Below are 18,515 nucleotides of genomic sequence, written 5' to 3' on the forward strand. Positions count from 1 at the left end.
TTACAGCAGGGAAGGAGAAGCTACCCACAGAAAATACAATAGGGGTGGGGAGCAGGGTGGGCCTCAGGAAGCGGGAGGTACGCAACATCTTGCTCCATTTGTAGAACTAGGAAGGGGCCAGGTGGAGGCTCTGGGCGGCCCTGATTGCGCCATGGTTATTCAAGGCCAGGTGGGGCAGGGTCTGCCCTGACTTATCCTTTGTGTGGCCCTGGATGGTCCTCCCTGTCTCTGAGTCCAGGGTCTGTACCTATGGAAGAGGATGGTCACTTGGAGAGGTGTTCTGGGCAGTCACAAGGACAAGCAGAGAGTGCCAAGCCACAGGGGTTCACTGCACACAGTGGGGCTCCATAGTGTTGCTCTTGACCCGTGTGGCATGAAGTACTGTTGATGAGGCCATGCAGCTGTTCCTTTCAGTATAGGCCAAGCATCCATCCTCCATCCATTTAGTCACCATTTAATTGAGGACCTACTATGTGCCATGCCCTGGATGGGTCAGGAGGATTCACTAATTTAAAATAAAATAAAGGGCTTTGCCATTCCTTAGCCAGAGTCCAGCACAGTGAGGGTGACTTCCTTCTCCTTCCTAGTCCTTTGCATTAGGGCCCATTTATGCGCCACCTCCTCCAGGAAGCCCTCCCAGACACCTTGCCTTGCCTCACTGTCAGAGTCTTGGCTTAGACCCAATTACCCCTCCCCATGCCAACCTGAAGGGCTTTTGGTGGGGAAGTGTGAGCAGTGGCCGTGGACCTGTTTCCTCATCTTAGACTCCTGTGGGGGGGGTGTGTGTGTTGGCCCTCAGGAAAGGTGACCCGGCTCTTCAACATCGGGGCTGGTGGCCCACCCTCCAGGGCCCATTCCTGAGTAGGGGAAGCCCCTGGCCTCCCTGAGGCCCACAGCTGCCCCCCAGGTCTATGGGATGCTCATTCCCTGCCCCTTGCAGAACGGGCAGGGGACTGGGGGATGGGAAGGCTAGGAACAGGGTGCAGAACGAGGACAAAAGCCAGGTGGTTAAGTGACCCTATAAATAGCCTAGTGAGCCCTGAGGGCAGAATTGCTGCCTGAAGGTACTGCATTTCTGCAGTCCCCTGACCTCAAACCAGCCGGGAGCCACCCTCAGGCCTGGAGGCTCAGGCCACTGAAATTAACAGGAGGTTACATCTTAAGTGATTTTTGACATGTACCTCCTTCACATGTTAACTCAGCAAACATCCGTGGGGCAGTGGCAATGGAGGATGGACAAGTAAGACCCAGTCCCCAAACTCCAGGGATCCCCACCAGCGCTTTCAGTGCATTTTAAAGACAGCATTAGGGCCAGGCGCCGTGCCTCACGCCTATAATCCCATCACTTTGGGAGGTTGACCTGAGGTCAGGAGTTCGAGACCAGCCTGGCCAACATGGTGAAACCCCGTCTCTATCAAAAATATAAAAATTAGTTGGGCATGGTGACGCGAGCCTGCAGTCCCAGCTACTCAGGAGGCTGAAGCAGGAGAATCACTTGAACCTGGGAGACGGAGGTTGCAGTGAGCCCAGATTGCACCACTGCACTCCAGCCTGGGCTGCAGAGCGAGACTCCATCTTAAAAAAAAAGACAGTGTTAGTATTTGCAGGGGGCTACCAACATTGCTGACATCACATGTCCAGCCCTGCAGAGACTTTGCCTGACTCTCCTTTCCAGCCTCTGGGCCTTTGCTCCTGCTGTTGCCCTGTTGCTCCCCTGCCCAGTCCCACCCATCCCTCAAGGCCTGCCTGAAATGTCACCTCCCTCAGAAAGCTGTCACCTCCACTCCCCTATTGCTCATCCTGCGTCAGGTAAGGTGCTGGGGGTGCTGCATGCCCCCAGAAGCTGCACAGGGCAGGGGTTTGGGAAACAAAGGAAAATCAAGGCAAGGCCAGCTTCCTGTAGCCCCTCTGTGGTTACCAGTGGGCAGGTACAGCCCCCAAGGGGTGCAAGTTTGAATCCTCACGTCCCTGCCTCACCCCCAGTTGTCACAAACCAAAAATGCTGTGGTTTTCCTGTCAGAGAGATTTTTAAAATTTTTTTCATGGTCTCTCTTCCTCTGAACTCAGAGAGAATGACGACATTGCTGAGGATATTGGCGGGAGAGAGCCAGGCCCTGTTCCTGTCAGATGTCCCCTGACGCTGGCTCATCGTGGGCACAGCCTCAGCACAGGCAGCCGAGAGGGCTACTCCTGTCAGCTGGTGGGCAGGCAGCAGGGACACAGTGGGGTCAGAGCAGGAAACACACTGGAAATCTGGACTGTATTTGAGCACAGAATTTCAGACTGAGCTTCCTGAGAGCTGAGTCAAAAAGGGCAATGGGATGAGTTACACATGAAGGCACTGGTGACAGATGGCAGTAGGCAGAGGCCTGTGCAGGACCCTGTCTTCAACATGCGATGGAGACACAGTAGAGGTGCTCAGGGAGATCTTGACAGGTTCCCTGCACAGACGGTGGGAGGAAGCAGGAATTTCATGGGGCAGAGAATGACTTTATGTGGCCCCCAGATCCTCCCCAAGATCAGAGCTCAAGGCTGTTCACTTTGGGGGTTCTGGGGCAAAGCTGGGCTCCTCCTCTCATCCACAGAGCTGAGGCTGCCTCCTTGAAATTTCATCTGGGGCCAAGAAAGGGAGGAGTGTTCTGGGCCTTGTTGTGTGAGCTGAACTAGGGTGGCCTGATGGTTCCAGCAATGGGGACAGGGGACCTGGGGCAGGAAGGCCTGCAGCCCAGGGGACAGGAAGAGGGGCATGGAGGGGCCAAAGCCTGCTTGCCCAGGTACCCCAGACAGAGGTAGCACCAGTATCTATGCAGTACCCAAGGCCTAGCCAGGTCATGGGGACAAATGGGAGTTCAAGGTGAGCACAGACCATCACTGTCAAGACTGTCCCAGGGGTGGGACAGAGGCTGAATGTCCACCTGGCAGTGCTGTACGTTCAGGCAGGCTCCCAGCTTTCAGATGGGGGCTGGGAAAAGGGCCAGCAGCTCCCAGAACCTGCGATTCCTTACAGCACCCCTCAGCCTGAGACCATGAACCGGGGTGGCCCACAGGTGGGTTTGGGGTTGAGAAAATTTAGATTATGAGCCTGGGGACAATGAGGAGGAGAGCCAGGCATTGCCCCTGTCCTCAAGGGCTCATGGTTCAGCTGCGTGACAGACATCCGCTGGGCCAGCCCAAAGTGACATCAGTGCTCAGAAAGGACAAAAGAGGATGCCAGGCAAAGATGCAGCAATGGAGATGGGCACGTGCAAAGGCCCTGAGGCAAGATGGAGCCTGGCACCTGGAAGCAACGGGCGGAGGGGCAGAGAGCAGGGCTGACAGGTGGGAGGTGGAGGTGGTGCGGCAGGGGCTGCAGCGGTGGTGGCAGCTAGCGTAGGACAGTCATGAGATTTAGGAGATAAAATAGAAGGTGGCGGCAAGGAAGGGAGAGGACAGAGCCTGGTGTGACTCCTGGGTTTCTGGTGTGTATAGCTGGTGGACAGTGGTGTCTTTGCCAAGAGGGGAGCCCTGGAAGAGGAGAGGTTTGCAGGGCAGGTGCTGAGTCCGGTTTTGGACACGCTGAATTTGAGGTATCTGTCAGATATGAGACCCAAAAGGTGAGGGCGGGGAAGTGGATGTGTAGGCCCTGAGCTCTGGGAGGGGTCTGGGCATGCTGTGGTCATGAAGGAGGCGGGGCTGGAGGGTGGTGTGCGTGAGGGCTGGGTTGGGGGTGCGGGGACCACGCTGTGCCTGGAGGCCTCTAACTGAATGAGTGGGACTGAGCTGAGGGGTGAACTGACAGGAAGCAGAGGGATTGGAGGTGCCACTGCTGGTGAGGAGTCAGAGAAGAGTCCTGAGCCCCACAAGGGAAGGTGGGGTCACCACACAGCCACCCCTCTCCTTCTTCCTCTCCCTGGTTCCACCTCTTACCGCAGGGTGGCCACGGGCGCAGCTCCTTCACTCCTCTGACCCTTGGCTTCTCATCTGTGAAATGGGATAATAAAGGCACCTGTGCTGGCAGAGTTGTGAGCAGTTCTGACGTCTGGATGGGCATCAGCAGCGCTTGGGGCCGGGCCCCACCCCGAAGCCTCAGCCTCAGGAGGTCGGGGAGGAGCCTGAGAATCTGTATTTCTAACAGGCTCCGCGGATGCTGATGCTGCTGGTCTGTGACCTCACTTTGGGATCCACGAGTTTAGGGCGAGGGGCCTGGCCCCCACCGATCTCCCCCAGGCCTGGATCCCCAGGCTCCTGCCAGGCTACTGCTCCTCCTTGGCCTCTGCTTCCCCAGGTGTCTACTGAGAGGAGAAGCCCCCTGAGAAGCCTGCCTGGTGCGCTGCCCCCTTCACCCAGGGCTGTACGGTGGGCGTCATGAGGCCATATGGCCGCCAGGGGGCAGCCGAGCTGCTCCACAGAGAGGCTGCAGGGAGAGCCAGATAAAATACTGGATGCCCAGGTGAACGTGAATTTCAGATAAACAACAAAGACTTTAAAAATAAAAGTCCGTTTTAAATACTACAAGGGGCATACTATACTCAAAAAGTGCTCGTTCATCTGAGATTCACATTGCACTGGGTGTCCTGTTTTTATGTGTTCATTCTGGCAGCCCCCGCCCATCATTCCCTGCCTCCTATGCGCAGTGCTGGGCCCTTCCCTCCCTCCCTCCCTGGCAGACAGTGCTCACCTCTCACCTCCTGCACCCTGCCCTGCTAGCCTCTCCCACGGCCATCCAACCTCCTCCAAACATCCCCCGGGCCACCTGCTGAGAGCCCATCTGAACACTGTCTCCTCCCCTGTAGCCTCACCCTGGGGCCATTTGGTACCTGCCGAGGAGAGAGGGCTGTGAGTGTGGGAGAGGAGTTCAGGGGAGGGAGGGAGAGTCCTGAAGACAATCCCCTCTTCTCTAAGAATGCAGCTAGGAGCACAGATGGTGGGGGCCTTCGGTACCTCCTTCTTCTGCCACATTGCAGAGGGTTGATTGCTTTAATTTGCAGAGAGCTTTGTCTTCCAGAAATCAGTTTGGGGCCCCAGTGGATGGTCACCATCTGGCTAAAGGGTCCCTTGGTTCTAGAGTGACCCAGGGTCTTCCCACCAAAATAAAAGTCCTCCCCACTACCCACCCCGCCGGGAGGCAGCCTGGACTGCAGGTTCCCGCTGTGCTCTCCTCCTCCTGACCTGGACCTGTCTGTTTTGCAGCTCCCTGAGGGCCTCCTTTGACTCCTTGAAGCAGCGTAAGTCCCCTACCCTGGGGCAATGGGATCTTTTGGGACTGCGAGGCTGGTGGAGGGTTTGGGGGGACAGAAGATGAGGTGTTGGGGCTGGGGCTGGGCTGGTCCACACAGGGGTGAGTTGTGGGTGGCTGAGGCCCATCAGATCTGACACTGGGGACCAGTATCCATGCTCTGCCCCCAGAAATGGAGAATGTGGGCAGCTCACACATCCAGCTGGCCCTGACCCTGCGCGAGGAGCTGCGGAGTCTCGAGGAGTTTCGTGAGAGGCAGAAGGAGCAGAGGAAGAAGGTGAGGCAGGTGCAGGGGGCGGGGAGCTGCTCCCCCATTGCCAGCCTCTCAGTTGCTGTGGGGGTAGGGGGCTGACCTTCCTGGTAGAGCCAGTGGAGGGCGGCAGGGGTGGTGGTGGGACAGCACCCCAGGCTTTGGGGCTTGAAGGTGATCTGAAGTGGGTAGGGAGGGCAGAGGCCTGGCCGCTGGCACTAAGGCCAACTCTTAGTCCCAGAGCCCCATGGAAGGTCCTTCCTGTGGAGCTGCCTCACGCCTAGGAGGATCCTACTACAGCAGACTCTAGAGGGTCTGTGGCAACTTGGCAGTGTCCAGAGGAGGCAGTCTGAGTTGTGGGGGTCACTGGAAACTGGTCTTGAGTCCAAGGATCAGGGCTGATTGTCCTGGAAAAAGGCAGACTTGCAGCCAGTCACCCCACAGGACTGCCCAAGGCTGAGGGGTCAGACACAGACTGGGGTGGGAGAGTTGTATGGCATTGCTTAGCATCCAAAGGTACTTCTCACCCATATGTAGGGCATGGCTGTCCCGAGACAGAGTGACTGCATGGAAGTGAGGTCCCCATCATGGGAGGTGTGTAAGCAGAGGCTGGCAGATGCTTGTCAGGGAGGCTGCAGGGCTGAAGTTGGATATAGGTTCCCTGGAGGGCAGGCAGGACGCAGACTGGCCTGGAGGCTGGGCTTGGGCCTGTGAGGATGGGGGCTGAGTCTCTCAGGGCCTTAGTGATGAGGGTGGTGCCCTGCATAGGGTGGGAGGGCAGCACACAGACCCGCTTCTTGCTTGGGGAGGAAGGATCGTTGTAAAGTGGCCGAAGAACTGAAAATGAAAAGTCACAACTGAGCCTCGAAGGGGAAGAAGCTGTACCTGAGGCTAGGGCCAGGCTAGGCCTGGGTGTCCTGGCCATACCACTTCCCACCTCTGTGCCTCAGTTTCCCTCTCACAGGATGGGACACATATGTCTACCTCCCAAGTGCTGGGAGCTCAGCCCAAGCCATGCGCCCCTCAGTCTCCACAGACAGGGCTCCAGCTCTGGTTAGCAGCTCTGCTGGCAGAAATGTAGCGTGGCTGCCTGTGCCACCTGCCCATCTGCCAGCTGGGCTTTCAGGATTCTAAATGTGGGGTTCTGAGCAGACAGGGGGTCCCCAGAAGCCAGCCCAGGTTGAGGTGCCGGAGCAGGCACCCTCTCTGAGCTGGGACCTGCCCGCAGAGCCTGCAGAGAACCTGCCAGGAAGGAGGGACCCCGGCCCTGCTATTTTGGGCCCTCCTGTGGCCAGAGGAGCTGCACTGGCTGCAAAGGCTGTTTTGGAGAGAGCTCTCTTTCCCCAAGTGGCCAGGGCCCCGCAGGCAGAGCGCTGTGTTGTAGTGTGTGCCATGTGTGTCTGAGCCTCTGTGTGTGTGTGCGTGTGCCACAGAGCAAGGACACATGCTTACAGGATGGTACACACGTGCCTACGCTCCCCTGCATATGCCTGTGAGCATGTGTCCTTGTCCAGCCCTGTGCACTTGGGTGTTTTGGGGTGTGTGTGTGTGAGTGCCTGTGCCTCGCTGGTCTCCCAGCTGGCACAGAACCCCTCCCCTGAGACCCCAGGCACAAACTGGCTCAGTTCTCCTCCTACCTCATAACCCAGTCATTGTCCTGGCTGTTTTGCCTTCTCTATCAGAACAGGAAGCCTGGGAGGTGAGGGGAGGCTTTGGCCCCAGACCTCGGCACAGGGGCCCAGTGGCCACTGTGCCTGCATGTGGCCTGTGGTTGTGTGTGGGTGACTGTGGGAGTGTGTACTTGTGAGTGGCATCTGTGGGTGTGCACAGGAATGCCTGTGATCATGCGTGTGGGCAGCTAGGGATGGGGCCTGTGTGCCTCCGAGTTAATGTGGAACTCTGCATGTATGTGTGTGCCAGAGTGTACACACACGTGTGAGCGACTGTGATGCCTGCAGAGGCTCAGGGATGCAGGATGAACGACTGTGTGCGCACGTGTGTTGGGGTGGGAACTCCCCAGCTGGAGACGAAGCTCTGGCCAAGGTCTGCAGCAAGGACCTCACGGCACACCCATGCCCTGTGATTCTCTGTGGCCTTCCATTGTGAGGGTCACTGTGAAGCAGCAGGCTCTGGGGGAGGGAGGGCAGCCTGTCACCCTCTCTCCAGAGCCAGGAGAGGTGCTGCGCCTCATCCCAGGGACACTCCGTCCTCTTGGCCTAGGGGAGCCTCCCGAGGCCGCGGCCCTCGGCTCAGAACCTCGTGTCCCCTGCAGTATGAGGCCGTCATGGACCGGGTCCAGAAGAGCAAGCTGTCGCTCTACAAGAAGGCCATGGAGGTGAGCGCCAGGGCCTGGGGCCGCGGCCTTCCCTCGAGGAGCAGCGCAGGTCTCAGGGTGCGATCCTGGGCTGTGGCCCCGGGCAGGGCATTTGGAACAGGCTGACCTCAGCCTTGGTCCTCGGCCTTGGGCGCACCAGCCTGCGGGGCGCTTAGGCCCGTGCTGGGCGCTATGGCCCCGTGGGGATGGTCCCGGGCCCTTCCCTTGGGGGACTCGTGAATGAAGGGCAGATGAAGTCAGCTGGGGACTCCAGGGGTGGAGGGAGGAGGGACCCCTGAGCTGGATCCTGCGAGACGCTGGACAGGAAGGGAGAGGGGCTCCTAAGAGGGCGCGGCGAGGGGCGTGGCGAAGGGCGTGCCCTCGCCGAAGAGCACAGCCCAGGAGGCGGGGCCCGGGGCAGGCCGCGCTGTCCTCAGTGGGGAGGGCCTGAGAGCAGGACTGCCAGCAGCCCCCACGCCTTCTCCATCTCCTTCCGGACCCCCAGATCCCTGTCCCTGGTGAGGATGCCCCCACTCCACCCGCAACCCTCGCCAGGGAAAAAGGGAGGCTGGGCTAAGGGAGCCTCACTCCCGGGGACCACAGAACAGGGCTGTGCAGCCCCCAAGTCACGCCCCTCCACACCCCCAGTCCAAGAAGACATACGAGCAGAAGTGCCGGGACGCGGACGATGCCGAGCAGGCCTTCGAGCGCATTAGCGCCAACGGCCCCCAGAAGCAGGTGGAGAAGGTGCGCTGGGCTGCTGGGCTGTGTGGGTCGCCCAGGGCTGGGGGCAGTGGGGGAGGCACGGAAGGGGTGCCGTAGACACCCCCAGGCAAGATCTGCATCTGGGGATGCTGCTTAGCCCTCTCTGACCCCCAGTCTCCCCATCTGTGAAATGGGTTTCCTAGAGAGAACCTCAGGCCACGGACAGGCAGGTCAGCTGGATCCCCTTTGCCACCGTCAGGCGGCACTCAGGGACCCATTCCTCGGTGCAGGCCCACTGAGGCCCACAGGGCGATGAGAGCAGACGCCAACCCTCACACAACCTTGGAGAAGGGCTCAGTAGGCCCATGTCACAGAGAGGAAACTGAGGCTCACAGTAAGTGACTTGTCTAAGGTCTCAGAGCCAGGAAGTAGCAGAGAAGGGACCCCCAACTCAGGTGGTCTAGAGCCCATGCTCCTGATGCTGTGGCCCCTAGGCCAGAGTGGGGGTATCAGAGCTCCTAGAGCCCAGGAAACACATCACTCATTGCACAGACAGGAAGGCTGAGGCCCAGAGAGGGAAGTGGCCTGAGGGTGAGCTGGGGGCAGTCAGTCAGGGGCCAGAGCCCAAGTCCCAGCCAGGGGGCTCAGCAGTAGTTGCACCTCTCCTGTGGGTTGTGGTCTCACTCTTCACAGGCATCCTCCTGGGCTCGGTTCCTGTCTTTGTTCCCTTTCCATGGAGCTAGCCTGTGGTTCTCTGTGGGTGGAGGTTGCTTGTGGATGATGGCATCTGCCCATAGTTGGCTCCTGAATGTCCCCCCCAGGGTGGCCGGGGAAGCTGTGACAGTCACTTCAGGTCTGCTGGGGTGGGCCCTGGCTCCTGGGGCAGGGGCTTAGCGCTGCTTCCCCTCTGTTTCCTCAGAGTCAGAACAAAGCCAGGCAGTGCAAGGACTCGGCCACCGAGGCAGGTATGTGGGCCTGGCTGCCCCGTCCGACCGGGGCGGAGGCCTGGGCGGTACTCCCCACACACACCTCCTCACCCTGGGGACACACACACTCCCCCTGGCTGCACAGTCATGGGCGCGGCGCTCTCATTCCAGCTATGTGCCGTCAAAGTAAACGCTGTGTTCCCCCATTCGCCAGCCCTTCTTGGCGCTTCATGTATTCAGTCCTCACAGCTGCCCTCCGAGGTGGCTGCTGTTATTGTTCCCTTTCTTAACAGATGAGGAAACAGAGGCACTAAAAGGACCAGTACTTGCCCCAGGTTACAGCCAATAAGTGGTGGGGGCTGCATGTGAACCCAGGCCATCGGGCTTCAGAGCCCAGGACTTGCATGGCACAGCCCCAGGAGACAGAGCCGCTCATCTCTCACATGCATGTGTGCACACACACTCTCAAGCTCAGGCACACGCATGTGTGCACATAGCCTTCTCTGGGCCTCTGTCCTTCACTTGATGCCCGAATCCTACGAACACCCTTGTCCCTGCTGGTGCCCCACCCACCAGACACAGCACCCACCCTCCTCCCTTCCCCTGGGAAGGCCTCTCCCTTCTGCTCTGCCTTTACTGGGACTCAGCTACTCCCTCGGCTGGGGGACAGGTGACCTCCAGAGATCTGGGCACAGAAGTTGTGACCCAAGCCTGTGGGACTCCACCTCTCCTCCAGCGCCCTCTCAGCTGCCTTCTCTGAACCTCAGTTTCCCCTCTGGAAAGTGAGGTGGGGCGCCCAGAGATGCCCAGAGGCCAATACTCTGGACTTGCATATATGAGGCTCCACTCCAGCCCTCAGGCAGCTCAGAGCACAGTTGGGGAGCAGCAGCAGCACCAGCGTGGGTGGCCCTGACGGGCATTCAGATGAGGCCCCGCCAACTGCTAGGGCAGCTCCCATGGAGGAGGCGGGGCTCCCAGTGGGAGGAAGCATCCAGGATGGGACCTGCTGGAGTACAGGGGTGGAGGAGCTCGTGTCAGGGCCCTCCCTGAGGCTGCCTGCGCTTTCAGAGCGGGTATACAGGCAGAGCATTGCGCAGCTGGAGAAGGTCCGGGCTGAGTGGGAGCAGGAGCACCGGACCACCTGTGAGGTGAGTGGCCCACGTGGAGCCTCGTTTTCCCCAGCTGGGAAGTGTGAGACGCCCATCCCTACTCCAGCTGCTTAAAGGGGCCCAAGCGAGGCAGTTGGGGAAGGTACCTGTTACTCACTCGTTTATTCAGCCTCCTGCTCACAGGCCTGTGCTGGGCCCTGGCCCTGTTGCTTGTCGCCTGGCCTTGAGTCCTGGGCCCCTTCGTTGCAGGCAGGCGTTCTTCCACCCTTTTTGTTGAAGCCAAAACTGGGACTTGGACTAAACCCACAGCCTCTCTGGGTGCTGCCGATGGACAGGGCCTGGGGAACAGGGCTCAGGACTCCCGTCCGAGGTCCCTCTCACTACCCTTCTGCCTCGGTGTGGTGCAGCCTGAAGGGATGCTGGGGCAGGGACCCCCTGGGCATCTCCACCTCCCTCCCTGCAGCCTCAGGGCTGGCCCGGAGTCAGGATGGGGACCCCAGGGCACTCTCTCCTTTGGACTGGGCTTCCAGCAGAGAGGGCTGGCCTGGTCAGCTCCGGCTGAGCTGTGAATGGGGCCCAGCCTGGCCGGGCCCTGCAGCCGCCTCCTCACTGCTCACCTCCCTCCCACTGCCCCCAGGCCTTTCAGCTGCAAGAGTTTGACCGGCTGACCATTCTCCGCAACGCCCTGTGGGTGCACAGCAACCAGCTCTCCATGCAGTGTGTCAAGGATGATGAGGTGGGGGCTGAGGGCCCTTGGTGTGGGGTAAGGGAGGGCAGCCTCTAGGCAGCAAAGCGCCCAGGTCCATCTGAGCTGGTGAACAAGCACCTGGTCCTCTGTGGTCCAAGCCTGGCCCCAGGGGTCTCAGGCCTCAGCAGCTCAGCCTTTGCCCCCAGAACCCCAGGACAGGAGCTCAGTACCACACAGGGCCATGGCTTCTCTGCCTGGAAGATGATGACTCTGTGGTTCCCCTATCTGACTTCCTCCTTATGCCTCAGAGCCACAGAGCACCTGCTCCCTCTGCCGGGGATGGGAGGGGAGGTGGACACAGCTGTCAGAGGTTGGCAGAAGCTGGAGGACCGTGGCTGCTCTGCTCTAGGCCTGGTGCTTGCAGGAGCCGAGGCGCAGTCCTTCCTCTGCTCCCCACATCTCCAGGGTGTCCTGGTTCCCCTTACTGAGCCCAACCTGCTGGGTGGGTCCTCCCCAGCAGAGAGGGCCCCCAGCCAGGGTCCCTGAGCTCTGTGGATGGATGCAGCCCAGCACACGGCTCTCCCGGGCAGCCCTGGCCCCCTTGCCTGCTGTGTTTCCTGCCTGACGCTCCTGTCCGGGGCTGTGGGGGTTGATTTTCTTGTTGTTTTTGCCCAAGTGACTCGAGCCCCCTGCTGCCTCCTCACCTCCTTGAGGTAGAAGGGCGAGCTCTGGATCCACTCTCCTAGCCCCGAGGCCTGGCTGTGCTGGATTCTCGCTGTGACCTTGGGCAAGTCACTCTCCTCTGAGTTTCCTCATCTATCCAATGGGAAAAGTGGGGTCTACCTTAGAGGACAGGTGTGAGTTAAGTCCCTTGCACAGGGCCTTGCACACAGAAGGTGTTCAGGAAACAGGAAGCTGTCAGCCAGGGCCGTGACCCCTCAGGATCAAAGACCCCGAGCCGCGCACAATGGCCTGTGAGGAGGCTGGTGGGTGGGGGCCGCTGGCCAGAGTTCAGGCCCACAGAGGGGCAGAGTGGGCATCGGGCTGCGGCCTCTGCTCTTTCCTGCCCCAGCTCTACGAGGAAGTGCGGCTGACGCTGGAAAGCTGCAGCATAGACGCCGACATCGACGGTTTCATCCAGGCCAAGAGCACGGGCACAGAGCCCCCCGGTGAGGTCCGGCTTGCGGACAGCGCAGCCTCTAGGTGCACTGAGCCCCTGGGAAGGCCCGGCCCTGAGCCTCAAGTGCCAGGACAGGGCTGGGGTAGCTCACAGCTCCCTTCAGGGCAGAGAAGCCCTAGCAGGGGTTGTGGGGGGTTGGGTCCCAGGCCTGCTGCCTCCTCTCAGGCAAAGCTAAGGGCATGATGGCACTCAGAGGAAGAGGTGGGGATGGGGATTGAGGTGAGGAGCTCCCACGGCCCCCACTCCCCGCCTGTTTGGTTCCACTGGATCACGGGTCCAGAATATTAGGTCTTGAAGGTACCTACGGTGGGGTCTCTCATGGGAGCAAGACAGGCACCTCCCCAGGCACCAGGATGGGCCAGGGCCAGATTGGGAATGTAGGGCCCCAGCTGAGTCTCTGGCAGAGCAAGAATGGGGTGTTGGGGGCCGCCCTGGGGCTCACGGCTTGCTGTCTGCAGCTCCGGTGCCCTACCAGAACTATTACGATCGGGAGGTCACCCCGCTGACCAGCAGCCCTGGCATACAGCCGTCCTGCGGCATGATAAAGAGGTGAGGCCCCGACAGACGGAGGGAGGGCCTAAGGCTGGGCCAGGAAGTGGGTCGAGCCCCTCCTCTGCACCTGGCCCTTCCTCGTTCACTGAGCACCTACTATGTGTCTGTATCTGGTGCCCAGTTTAGGTGCTGGGCACTCTGTGGAGACAAGATAGGCTCAGTTCAGCCTATGGAACCCTCAGCTCAAGGGACCCAGACACTAAGTGAATAATCACACCCCAATTATTCACTAGGGGAGGTGCTCCGAGCTCTGGGGAGGCCCCTATGCTGGCTTCCTTGTCCCTGGGGCCTCATGTGAGCCTGGTGCCCTGTCAGGCTGCAGTGGCAACGCTGTCTGGCTGGAGCAGGACTGGGGCATCTGGAGAATTCTCCAGGCTTTTCCAGGGCCCCTTCCCCGGCCTGGCTGCAGTCAAGTGCCAAGGTCCTAGTGCTGGGCCTCAATGTGTGACCTGGGCAAGTCATTCACTCTCTCTAAGGCCAGGGCCCTGAGTGTTGGGGTCAGATTCAGAATCTAAGGACTCTCCTGGTTCAGGCCTTGAGTGACGAAGGTGACAGCCCATTGGGAGCACTATAGCCAGCTTAGGGAGCCCTCGTAGCCAGGCCTTTGAGGGAGGCCATGTGCCCTGTGAGCATCCACAAGGGTCTGTGGATTTCACATGCTGCCTGTGCCCCCACCGCCATGCCACCACTCTTCAGCCACCCTTCAACCAAGAAGGCCCTGCCTCTGAGAGGTAGTGGACTGTGGGGAGAGGCTGATGCAGTTCCCGGCCCTTCCCAAGGACCAGCTCATTCCAGGGCCTCAGGAGCCCCTGGAACTTCCTACTCCTGGGAGGCAGAGGCTCGTGGGAACCACCCGTGCTTAGAGAGGAGCACACACACACCCTCTTTGAGAATCTTGTGCAAGCAGTGACCCCAGGAGGCAGCACACCCGCAGCCTCACATGCTACAAAAGCTTGTGAGACAGGCTTCCCTGTGCCTGGTGAGGACCTGGATCCCAGCAAAGGTGGTCATTTAAGCAACTGGACAAAAGAGCTCACCTGAAGCAGTATCAGGAAGGGGCAGAAAGGAGTGGCCCCAGAGAGGATTAGAGAGAGAGATGTCCTGCAGGGCCGAGGGAGGCCTGGCTGCTGGAGGGGGCTGGTCAGGCCTCTGGATGGGGCATCTAGAAGCCAGGCAGGGCTGGGAAGAGGTGGGGGTCAGTGACTGGGAGTCAGAAGTGTAGACAGTCTGGGGAAAAGAGGTGTGGGGCACGCAGCACAATGGCTCGGCAAGCCCTGCACACCTTTCCCCCTGCCCTGGCCGCTTCCTCCTCCTCTCCCCAGCCCCTGCTGGCTTGCACCCTGTCCTTTGCTGCCTGGGGTGCTGGCACGTGTGTCTGCCCGCCTGTGTTGGTGTCAGGCCCTCCCATGTGCTGGGTCCACGCATGTCCACCCTGCGCATGTGTGTGCACTCCTGGGGCCTTGGCCCTCGGCCCCTCATGTGGGAAAGGCCCCCCACATGCCACCTTGAATTGCAGGGCTGCCCCCCACAGGCCCCTGAGTCATGGCTCAGCCCCTCACCTGCATTCAAGATCCCTCAGGGTCTGGTCCAGTCTCTATTTCAGTCCTGTCCCCCACACACCCAAATTGGTCCACTCCACAAACCCCACCTGTGCCATGCCTCCTCCCCTGCACCTGAGCCCTCCCTCTCCTGGTCACCCGCAGTGCCTCGCTCCCCCTTCTCTCCTAGTAAAGCTTCACTCATCTTTGAAGACTCAGCCCCACCCCACCAAGAAGCCCTCTCGCCTTGGAGGCAGTGTCAGCCTCCACTTGTTGAGCCCTCACTACTGCCCACTTCAGGGGGTGCCCCCAGCATCTGCCGCATCTGCCTCATCTGCCTCTTCTGTTTTATTTTCCTTTATTCAGTAAACCTTCATGACCCCAGCTCAGTCCAGGCCTAAGCCTGGTGCAGGGGCAGGGGTAAAATAGCCCAGCGCTGTCCCAGAACTCCTGTGAACAGGGTGGCTCAGCTGGCCTGATCACCGTGGGCCCACAGGGAGGAGGGCTGGCTCGGCCCAGGCAGTGGAGGCCTCAGCAGGGCACGTGAGCCAGGCTTTGTGTGGCAGTGCACCCCCCACCCCTACCCACGGCAGAAGCTGCTAGGGCAAGCTAGAGCAGGGGCCTGGAGGGTGAGGACTGGGCATCTTCCCATGAGGCCTCAGTGCGGAGGTCCTAGAACCCCCAAAAGGCCATGGGAGTCTTCCAATGAAGCTACAGCTTTGGGGGTTCTAGGATCCCCCCAAGGGCCCTGCAGGGAGCAGGTGCTGAGATGGCCTGCAGAGGGTGCCAGTGGAGGGCATAGCTGGGGAAGGAGGAGCCACCGGGACTACTTTCTGGGGAGCCCTCCTGCCTGAGGGGCACCTCATAAATGACATCCATGCCTGGAGGCTAGGGGCACCGCAGCCCTGGCAGAGCGCGTGCAGCTCTGAGACCTCTCCCTGTCTAAACCCTCCCTCCCGGTGGGTCCCTGAGTGTGGGGTGGGGGCACTCACCCTCTTTCCTCCCTGTTCCCAGGTTCTCTGGACTGCTGCACGGAAGTCCCAAGACCACTTCGTTGGCAGCTTCTGCTGGTAAAGGGGATCAGGAGGGGACCCCCAAACACACTGATCCTGGTGGGGAGGAGAGGTCTCCCACATGGCACAGATGGGGCCACTGAGGCCCTCAAGAGGAAGTGTGTGTCCCCCAACAGCAAGTGTGGACAGCAGAAGGAAGAGGCAGGGCCCAGCATGGAGAAACCCCATTCTAGTAGGACCTCCAGGGGCCAGTGTCCCCAGAAAGGGGAGGGGGTCCATGTCTCACCCTGCTCTTAGCCTCCACAGAGACCCTGACCCCCACCCCCGAGCGGAATGAGGGTGTCTACACAGCCATCACAGTGCAGGAGATACAGGGAAACCCGGCCTCACCAGCCCAGGAGTACCGGGCGCTCTACGATTATACAGCGCAGGTGAGGCCTCTATACCCCAAACCCACCTGTGCCACCTCCCCTGCACCTGAGAGCTCCCTCTCCCATCCAGTGCCTTGAGTCCTCATCTCTCCTCACGGTTTCACTCATCTTCGAGCATCCTCTCCTCAGGAGGGCACGTGTGCCCGAGTGTGTCCACACTAGCAAGGGTACCTGGGAGTGTGCTTGGATGTGAGCTCTGAGAACAACACCCAGGGCTTGCGGGGCCTCAGTGTGCATGTACTGATTGGAAGCTGGTGTGCAGCAGGCCTGTGTCTGTCCGGGCCTGTACACAGCACACATGTGGAGCACATGTACCTATGCCGTCCACACAGGCTGGGCGCTGAGTGGTGCACACATGCAGGGAGCTGGCAGAGCCTGGAGCTGCCTGCAGGTCATAGCTTGAGGGCCAGGCTCTGTGCCTTTGGGTCAGGGCCCTGTCCTTCAGGGCCATGGGTGTGGAAAACTGTGGCCAGAATGAGTCTTGCTATGGGGCCAGGATTGATTTTCTGATGTCCATAGGGTGAGGATGAACCAAGGCAGCCACAGGGCAGCTATGAGAGTCCTTTCTGCTCCCTGCTTGAGGGGAAGAATGCATAGCCAGACCTCACATCCACCTGGACTGAGGCCAAGCACCCCCACATAGCCAGGCAGGCTGGGTGTGGACTCCACTGATGAGGCCAGGGCTTGGGGAGGCAGGGAAGCCAGGCCAGGAGAGTGATGGGGTACTTGGATGGCAGTGGCTAGCTGGGGCTGGGGACTGCAAAGGGGAGGCTTGTGGTAAGCTTAGGCATGAGTGTGCCCTGGGCTTGGGGTATGATGAGCACCCGTGACCCCTGACATGCTCCAGTCACTGCGTCTCCAGAGTGGGAGAGGGGAGGTGAGGCTGGGAAGAAACCCAGGTTGGGGGAGGCCTATGATGACAAACTGAGGGGGATGGGAGGCCTGGTCCCTTGGGTTACCCCCATCCTGTGTCCCCAAGGGGCTGCCCCTGCCCACCCTGGGAGACATGCCACATTTACTGCTGGGTAGGGGAATGCCAGGCCCCTCCCTGCAGGCCCTTCCAGCGTCATGTGCTTTCAATCTCTTGGCCAGAACCCAGATGAGCTGGACCTATCCGCAGGAGACATCCTGGAGGTGATCCTGGAAGGGGAGGATGGCTGGTGGACTGTGGAGAGGAATGGGCAGCGTGGCTTCGTCCCTGGTTCCTACCTGGAGAAGCTTTGAGGAAGGGCCAGGAGCCCCTTCGGACCTGCCCTGCCAGTGGAGCCAGCAGTGCCCCCAGCACTGTCCCTGCCTTGCTAGGGCCCAGAACCAAGCGTCCCCCAGCCCCGAGAGGGAGCCTGTCTCCCAGGGAATAAAGGAGTGCGTTCTGTTCTCCTTGGTGCTCTGGGGTCCCGTTCTCTTTTTCTCCTGCTCCAGTGTCCGAGTGCTCAGTTCAGAGGAGGCAAAGGAACAAGGGAAGGAGCCTGGATGGTGGAGCTCCCCAACTTAGCCGAGGCTTCAGCTATAGTTGGAGAAGAGGCCTGGCCCCAGTTGCTAGGAGCTCCCCAACTCAGCAGAGGCTTCAGCTATAGTTGGAGAAGAGGCCTGGCCCCAGTTGCTAGGAGCTCCCAGACTGCCAGGGAGACACAGTCACACCTGGACAGAGGACACAGGGATGCAGGAGGATGTGGCAGGGGCAAGAAGGGGCTCAGCAGGGCTGCAATGAGGAGAGCAGGCTTCTTGGGGGCAGAGGGTTGAGCAGGTCCATGGCTGGGCAGCAGTGGCCAGGCCAGGGCAAGTGCGTGGGCAAAGGTGAGGTTGGGGGTACACCCAGGAATATTCTGAGGACTCAGTTTGGAAACAGGAAGCTGGGGATGGATCTGGTGGAGAGGCCATGGTGGGAGCCCAGGAAGACAGGCTTGTGGGTGCAAGTGGGGCCTGGGGAAGCCACTGCTGCCCATGACACTCCCCTCAACATGGCAACCCCAGCTGAGCAGGGGTCCATAGCCCAGGCACGTTGGCCTCAGGCACAGAGGGAGCTGTTCTTGAAGGCCTTCAGCCCCTTCTCTTTTTAGTCCCAGGAACATAACTTTCACTGCTGGCCAAGCCCTGCTCCAACCATGATAGGCTTCATCCATGCCAAAGGCATTGGGAGTGGGTGTGGAGGAGAGGGCCCCTGGCCATTGACCACTCCTCAGTCCTGGGAGTGGCCAAGCCGGCCCACCTCACACGGTCCTGGGATCCCCACCCCACACCCTCGTGGGATCCCCACCCCGCTTCGGAGCCAGGCAGGCCCAGGACTGTAAGGGGTGGGATGGGGGACACAGTGGTCCTCCTCTGCTGGGACCACACTGATGAGCTGCTGCAGGGCACCGCTGTTCCCCACAGGGACGGAGAGAGGGAGGGGCGAGAGGGAGGGGCGAGAGGGAGGGGCGAGAGGGAGGGGCGAGAGGGAGGGGCGAGAGGGAGGGGCGAGAGGGAGGGGCGAGAGGGAGGGGCGAGAGGGAGGGGCGAGAGGGAGGGGCGAGAGGGAGGGGCGAGAGGGAGGGGCGAGAGGGAGGGGCGAGAGGGAGGGGCGAGGGGGCAGGGGAGGGGCGAGGGGGGCAGGGGAG

At 60.4% G+C, this 18,515-nt stretch overlaps 1 protein-coding gene across 3 annotated transcripts in view; it reads left to right on the forward strand.

Annotated features, from left to right (window-relative positions):
- Positions 1 to 18,273, forward strand: part of PSTPIP1 (proline-serine-threonine phosphatase interacting protein 1) — a 43,349-nt gene extending 25,076 nt beyond the window's left edge. Inside the window, exons 4-15 of one of the 3 annotated variants that reach the window (XM_055098686.3) lie at positions 5,170 to 5,204; positions 5,386 to 5,492; positions 7,738 to 7,800; positions 8,428 to 8,526; positions 9,404 to 9,449; positions 10,479 to 10,558; positions 11,157 to 11,255; positions 12,280 to 12,376; positions 12,846 to 12,936; positions 15,492 to 15,547; positions 15,788 to 15,921; positions 17,014 to 18,273. In XM_055098686.3, coding sequence (XP_054954661.2) covers positions 5,170 to 5,204; positions 5,386 to 5,492; positions 7,738 to 7,800; positions 8,428 to 8,526; positions 9,404 to 9,449; positions 10,479 to 10,558; positions 11,157 to 11,255; positions 12,280 to 12,376; positions 12,846 to 12,936; positions 15,492 to 15,547; positions 15,788 to 15,921; positions 17,014 to 17,145 — 1,039 coding nt within the window. In that variant the 3' untranslated portion in view covers positions 17,146 to 18,273. The remainder of the gene's footprint in view (positions 1 to 5,169; positions 5,205 to 5,385; positions 5,493 to 7,737; positions 7,801 to 8,427; positions 8,527 to 9,403; positions 9,450 to 10,478; positions 10,559 to 11,156; positions 11,256 to 12,279; positions 12,377 to 12,845; positions 12,937 to 15,491; positions 15,548 to 15,787; positions 15,922 to 17,013) is intronic. The other 2 variants (XM_055098687.3, XM_055098688.2) reach the window with 2 other exon arrangements.
- Positions 18,274 to 18,515: the final 242 nt, after the last annotated feature.

The sequence above is a fragment of the Pan paniscus genome, chromosome 16 (genome assembly GCF_029289425.2).
Source record: "Pan paniscus chromosome 16, NHGRI_mPanPan1-v2.0_pri, whole genome shotgun sequence".
In the NCBI taxonomy this organism is placed as follows: Eukaryota; Metazoa; Chordata; class Mammalia; order Primates; family Hominidae; genus Pan; species Pan paniscus.